This window comes from Chanodichthys erythropterus, chromosome 12, assembly GCF_024489055.1.
Source record: "Chanodichthys erythropterus isolate Z2021 chromosome 12, ASM2448905v1, whole genome shotgun sequence".
Taxonomy (NCBI): domain Eukaryota; kingdom Metazoa; phylum Chordata; class Actinopteri; order Cypriniformes; family Xenocyprididae; genus Chanodichthys; species Chanodichthys erythropterus.
This window is the reverse complement of record NC_090232.1, coordinates 8,449,646-8,457,205: the sequence shown is the minus strand read 5'-3', so window position 1 is coordinate 8,457,205 and position 7,560 is coordinate 8,449,646. Positions and strand designations below refer to the sequence as shown.

General features: G+C 39.7%; 1 protein-coding gene across 1 annotated transcript; it reads left to right on the top strand.

Annotated features, from left to right (window-relative positions):
• The first annotated feature begins 272 nt into the window (after positions 1-272).
• Positions 273-2,979, top strand: slc5a3a (solute carrier family 5 member 3a). The gene has a single exon (XM_067403520.1). The coding sequence runs from the start codon at positions 273-275 to the stop codon at positions 2,325-2,327; it is 2,055 nt and encodes a 684-aa protein (XP_067259621.1). The 3' UTR covers positions 2,328-2,979.
• Positions 2,980-7,560: the final 4,581 nt, after the last annotated feature.

The following is a 7,560-nucleotide window of genomic DNA, read 5'->3' as shown; positions in this document are numbered from 1 at the left end:
CTCACAAAAAAAAAACTTGTAAAGGGAAAAATGTAAGTACAGTAACAAATGAAAAGGATAGTATTGTAACATAAAATTGTCTGTAGACATTCGACCAAAATATTTGTACTTTTCTTTCGTGATCGGTACCATGTTTGCTACAGTAAATGTCCCTTTTGCCACATTTAAATGAGTTTAATATTTTTTTAAATCAATTTTTTGTCTCTCTTTCAGAATTCTTTGCTATATGAGGCCCACCGAATTGTATGGCTTGATCCATCAACAAATAAAAAATGGCATCAACAATGGAAGCAGCAGATATCGTTGTCGTTGCCATGTACTTCGTTCTTGTCCTGTGCTTTGGCTTTTTTGCAATGTGGAGGGCAAATCGAGGTACCGTGAGTGGATACTTCCTGGCCGGACGTTCCATGAACTGGATAATGATCGGTGCATCACTGTTCGTCAGTAACATCGGCAGCGAGCACTTCATTGGCCTCGCTGGCTCAGGTGCAGCAAGCGGTTTCGCCGTGGCTGCTTGGGAATTCAATGCGATTCTACTGCTGCAGCTCCTGGGCTGGGTCTTCATTCCCGTTTACATCCACTCAGGTGTGTACACCATGCCGGAGTACCTCTCCAAAAGATTCGGTGGTAAGCGGCTGAAGGTTTTCTTCGCTGCCCTAACCCTGCTCCTCTACATTTTCACCAAGCTCTCTGTGGATCTGTATTCCGGAGCGCTCTTCATCCAGGAATCTCTGGGCTGGAACCTCTATGTGTCCATAATCCTGCTTATCACCATGACTGCCCTTCTTACAGTCACTGGCGGCCTAGCGGCGGTCATCTACACGGACACTCTGCAGGCTTTCCTCATGATATCGGGAGCTTTGTGCCTGATGGCTATCAGTTTAGTTAAGGTAGGAGGTCTCGAGAGCTTGCACACCAAGTACATGAATGCCGTTCCCAACATCACTGCCATTGTGCTAAAGAGTAACATCACCTACTCGAATTCCTGCCATGTGGATCCCAAACCAGATTCATTCAAGATCTTGAGAGGTCCGTTGGACAAAGAACTGCCGTGGCCTGCTTTTCTTCTGGGCCAGACTCCAGCCTCGATCTGGTATTGGTGCGCAGATCAGGTCATAGTCCAGAGAGTCCTGGCAGCTCGTAATATTGCCCACGCCAAAGGGTCGACCTTGATGGCCGGCGTCCTAAAAGTCTTACCGATGTTTATCATTGTAATTCCAGGGATGATCTCGCGTGTGCTCTTTGCTGATGAGCTTGCGTGCATTGGTCCAGAGCACTGCATGCAAGTCTGCAACAGCAAAGCTGGTTGCACTAACATTGCCTATCCTCGCCTCGTCATGAACGTTATGCCCGTAGGATTACGAGGTTTGATGATGGCCGTGATGCTCGCCGCTCTCATGAGCGATCTAGACTCAATCTTTAACAGCGCCAGTACTATCTTTACCCTTGATATCTATAAGATGGTACGTCATCAAACTTCCTCCAAAGAGCTCATGGTGGTGGGACGCTTGTTTGTGATCTTCATAGTGGCCATTAGCATAGCTTGGGTCCCATTTGTCATTGAGTTGCAAGGTGGTCAGATGTTCCTCTACATTCAGGAGGTGTCTGATTACCTTACGCCACCCATTGCTGCTCTGTTCCTGCTTGGCGTCCTCTGGAAACGTTGCAATGAGACCGGTGCATTCTGGGGTGGCATTGTGGGCTTCTTGCTAGGAGCCATAAGACTGATTCTCGCCTTTGTATATAGAGAGCCTGACTGTGACACAACAGATGATCGTCCTGCCTTCATCAAGGATATTCATTTCATGTATGTGGCAGCTGTATTGTTTTGGGTTTCAGGGCTCGTGACAGTCGTCGTCAGTCTTTGCACGGATCCACCAAGCAAGGAACAAATTGCTACAACTACTTTTTGGGGACTGCACAACAGGAATCAACCCGCAGATGCACACACAAAAGAGATAGGAGGCAATGGCAAACTTCATCAGCTTTCAGCAGAAACAAAAAAAGAGAAGACATTGGATGAAGTGGAAATGAAACCATCATCTCAGGTTGTTCAAACAGGCCCTGAAATACTTTCAAATGGCCACATGGAGTCTCAACATACCCACAAATATGCAGGGAGAGATAAGAGACAATGTGTGAAATGTTTGGAGTGGTTCTGTGGCTATAGTAAAAATTCAGAGGAAACAGATTCCCCTTTTGGAGATGAGGCCAGGAGTGTTACTGAGATGCTCAAAGAACCTCCAAAAACCAAAATTGTCCTCAATCTCGGCCTCTTGTTAGTGTGTACACTTGGAATTTTCTTGTTTGTATACTTCTCTTTGTAATGCTCATGATTCTATCTAATGTACAACTCAAAATGTAATGTTATAATGCCATTGCCAAGTATTACTGATACTCTTTAGTGCTGGTTACCAGTGCACTGCCAATAATGTACATTTGTTTAAAGACTCATATTTAAACATGTCAGACATTCACATTATGTGTGATTAGTACACTGACTGACAGAGCAATCAAAAGAATTGATGTCATTGGATGTGACATTTGACAGGCAAATTTTACCATTGAAGCTGTTTTTTGTAAAGTCACGTCACCTACTGTACATATTTAGTGCTGATCATAATACCAAAGCTGCTTGAATTAACCATATGGTATTTCCTTAACCTCAAGGAATATTCAAGGTTCAGTACAAGTTTAGCTCCTCAATCAACAGCATTTGTGGCATAAAGTTGATACTACAAAATTAATTTCCACTTTTTACTTTTTCTCACTGTTAAGTCCCTCCTTAAAATATCTTGGGGTATTAAACAGTACAGCACAATGGAAGTGAATGGGGCCAATCAATAAATGTTGAAATACTCAATAATTCAATAGTATAGCCGCAACACATGCTTGCTAACACACATGTTTGTTACAGTACTGTAGAAATGATTACAGCTTTAAGGCTCAGAAAAAATACAGAATAATGTATTTTCTTGCCTTTTCCCCACAAAAATAAAGAAAAATAATTATATTTTATGGTAAACAACATTCTCACAAATGCTGTTGACCTTAACCCAAAAATTTGGTTTTATATATTTATTTTTTATATTTTATATATATATAATCTAGTGTAACCTTACTAGCAGAGTAAGGCAGGTGAAAGCAGTTTGTGAACTTGACAGAGTGTTCGTCAGTCTCACCACTGAAACATCACTGCCCACCACTGACCCCATTAAAAACCCATAGGATTTTTTTTGTGTGCTTGTTTGCTACTGCTTGTTTGTCATTCTTTAACCCCTTAACTGTCACTGTCCTACTTGGTGCTTTTTTTCCTATCATATATTTTAGTAATCATCATAAATTAGGTCATCATAAATTATCATTTGAAAGCTTAAAAAATAATTCTGTGAAAAACGTTTTTAAATCAGACTGCGTTACCATGTAAACTTACTTTAAAGGGATAGTTTACCAAGAAATTAAAATTATCCCATGATTTACTCACCCTCAGTCCATCCTAGGTGTACATGACTATCTTCTTTCAGATGAACACATTTGGAGTTATATTAAAATATATTTTTGCTCTTCCAAGCTTAATAATGGTAGTGAAAGGGGCATGAGATTTTGAAGCCCAAATAAGTGCATCCATCCATCATAAAAAATAATACATACGACTCCAGGGGCGCCTTCTGAAGCAAAGAGATGGGGTTTTGTAAGAAAATTATCCATATTTAAAACATTAACTATAATAGACAGCCATATGCATCGATTTATGGCAAACGAGCAATTTTAGAGTAAAATCATTTTGTAAAATAAATATTTTGTATAAAATAAAAAAAGTTTAGTACATTTGTTTTACACACTTAAACTTCTATAACTTTTTTACACTTTTTTACAAGTGCTTTCACTTTAGCAATAATCTGCTGTGTCTTCTTTTAAAAAGCTGAGTCCTCTTCAGCCTTAGGTCTATAATCCAAAGCATTCATGAATTACAACCATATACTGTAAGTTTGGATAGTGCATTTTCACATCTATGCTCAAAAAGGGAGTGACAGATATGGTTACTGATATTATGTGGGCTAATTAAAAACTCTTGTCCAAATAATACAACATTCAAATATTTAACTATCCAACCTTAAACATTTACCCTTGCTCAGTCCATGTTAGCATAGTGACTGAAATAAAATCATTTCAGCATCTCTCTCTCACTTTTATATTTGCTTGGTTGGTGTTCTTCAATGCTGGTTAGTTTTTAGCAGTAAGATGTTGTGTGTTTCTGTATTCAGGTCTTTGTGGTTTTCTTTCTTTGGAACCTCACCTACGTAGATTACTGGCTTGTATGTGGTCAACTGCTCTGAGGGAAGAAAACCACTGGAAACAGCAACAGATATAACTACATGTTTTCACACCTGCATGAATGGAGACGGTGAAGAATCTTGGCGATTTTTAACATTTCCCAGCAGATTTGACCTCACATGTTTTTTAATTAATTCTCTTAAGTGACCTTACATGACATTTTCATGCCAATAGTTTGGTATCAAATGACAGTTCTCTTGCACATAGAAAACAAAATGTGAAAAGCGGACTTGGGTTAGATCTTTGGCCAAGAACAAGTCAATTGTGGTTTATATATATAAAGGTCAGCATGTGAATGTGTGTGTGTGTTTACAGGCAACTCTGATTTCCCAGAAGTAAGAAGGATGTACTTACAAAAATCAGAATCTAGTGTGGGTATTGTGAACTTGCGTGCAGAAACTAATATTTTAATTAGCCTTCACAACAATGCATTCCTTTTTTTTATTATTGTTAGCACAACTAGTGGTAAAATGTTTTCATAATAGCTGTCTAGAGCTGAACAAAGGTGTTGGCTGACTTAAAACATTCTGGATTGTGTGGGGAAGTACAAACTTTGAGGCATCTTCCTAATGAGCTAAGCTCTCTTGATATTCCATTTTAGAGAATAACAAGTTTGTAATGTTTATTTGTTGACTATTAATGGAAGTGGGGACTTTTTAGCAGTGAGAAAAACTCCAAAAAGCATTGCAATATATATATATATATATATATATATATATATATATATATATATATATATATATATATATATATATATATATATATACAGGTGTTGGTCATATAATTAGAATATCATCAAAAAGTTGATTTATTTCACTAATTCCATTCAAAAAGTGAAACTTGTATATTGTATTCATTCATTACACACAGAATGATATGTTTCAAATGTTTATTTCTTTTAATTTATATTATATTATATTTATATTATAACTGACAACTAAGGAAAATCCCAAATTCAGTATCTCAGAAAATTACAATATTGTGAAAAGGTTCAATATTGAAGACACCTGGTGCCACACTCTAATCAGCTAATTAACTCAAAAGACCTGCAAATGCCTTTAAATGGTCTCTCAGTCTAGTTCTGTAGGCTACACAATCATGGGGAAGACTGCTGACTTGACAGTTGTCCAAAAGACGACCACTGACACCTTGCACAAGGAGGGCAAGATACAAAACGTCATTGTAAAAGGAGGAAGGGAAGGAAAAGATGTGGTAGAAAAAAAGTGCACAAGCAATAGGGATAACTGCACCCTGGAGAGGATTGTGAAACAAAACCCATTCAAAAATGTGGTGGAGATTCACAAAGAGTGGACTGCAGCTGGAGTCAGTGCTTCAAGAACCACTACGCACAGACGTATGCAAGACATGGGTTTCAGCTGTCACATTCCTTGTGTCAAGCCACTCTTGAACAACAGATACCCCCTTTCCACCAGCATGAACCGGGTGCTAGTTCAGAGCTAGTGTTAGTGCCAGTTCAGAGTTGGTTCAACTGACGAGCCTTCTGAGAACCGGTTTGCCTTCCCACGGGCTAGAGAGCCAGGACAGAGCCAGGTCTTACGTCACTGTATACATCTCATATTTCACAGCAAGGTTAGCGCTGCAGTGCCAAACACAAACACACCAAGCTTCTATGAGATGCATCGGCTTCCCACAGAGTGATCGGCGCATGACATCAAAGCACCGCTAAAACGATCCAAAATGCACAAGGTTGTATGCTCTACAAACACACCCGTGGACCCGCGGCACTCCGATGTCACCTGCCGAATCGGTCCACGCTGCTCCGATGCATCTCGAACAAGCCTTCTATTAACAATCGCAGATGTTTCACTACTGTTTATGCTCATGGCTTTGCGAACCTACATCCATTTGTATATAGACGGAGATTACTAGCTGCTGTTTCAAAAATGGCAGTCACAAGTTTCTTGTTGTTCACGGTAACCCCACTCCCAGTCCCTGACGCAAGCGGTTCTTACTTCTAGCCCAGCAATGTTTTGGTGCTTCTTACGAACCACTTTTCCTGGTTCGGAGCTGGTGCTTTGTGTGTCGAAAGTCAAACTGATTTGAAACTAGGCTCTGGCTCCGAACCAGCACTCAAACTGCCTTGGTGGAAAAGGGGTAAGACACTGTCAGAAGCATCTCACCTGGGCTAAAGACAAAAAGGACTGGACTGCTGCTGAGTGGTCCAAAGTTATGTTCTCTGATGAAAGTCAATTTTGCATTTCCTTTGGAAATCAGGGTCCCAGAGTCTGGAGGAAAAGAGGAGAGCCACACAATCCACGTTGCTTGAGGTCCAGTGTAAAGTTTCCACGTCAGTGATGGTTTGGGGTGCCATGTCATCTGTTGGTGTTGGTCCACTGTGTTTTCTGAGGTCCAAGGTCAACACAGCCGTATACCAGGAAGTTTTAGAGCACTTCATGCTTCCTGCTGCTGACCAACTTTATGGAGATGCAGATTTCATTTTCCAACAGGACTTGGCACCTGCACACAGTGCAAAAGCTGCCAGTACCTGGTTTAAGGACTATGGTATCCCTGTTTTTAATTGGCCAGCAAACTCGCCTGACCTTAACCCCATAGAAAATCTATGGGGTATTGTGAAGAGGAAGATGCGATATGCCAGACCCAACAATGCAGAAGAGCTGAAGGCCACTATCAGAGCAACCTGGGCTCTCATAACACCTGAGCAGTGCCACAGACTGATTGACTCCATGCCACGCCGCATTGCTGCAGTAATTCAGGCAAAAGGAGCCCCAACTAAGTATTGAGTGCTGTACATGCTCATACTTTTCATGTTCATTCTTTTCAGTTGGCCAAGATTTCTAAAAATCCTTTCTTTGTATTGGTCTTAAGTAATATTCTAATTTTCTGAGATACTGAATTTGGGATTTTCCTTAGTTGTCAGTTATCATCAAAATTAAAAGAAATAAACATTTGAAATATATCAGTCTGTGTAATGAATGAATATAATATAAAAGTTTCACTTTTTGACTGGAATTAGTGAAAAAAATCAACTTCTTGATGATATTCTAATTTTATGAACAGCACCTGTATATATAAGTATATCGAGATATACTTAAAAGTATTTTTATAAAAAGTGTACTATAAGTACATTGTTTGAAAATATTGATTTATAAAGAAAACAGATATATAGCTGAGTATCTGAATTTTTGTGTAGACTAATCCTCTTGTAGTGTACATAGGAATGTACTTCACTCTTTCCTCGCCATT

Bases quoted from the DNA above. Each gene is read 5' to 3' on its own strand.
- slc5a3a (XM_067403520.1), top strand. From the start codon at position 273: ATGGCATCAACAATGGAAGCAGCAGATATCGTTGTCGTTGCCATGTAC.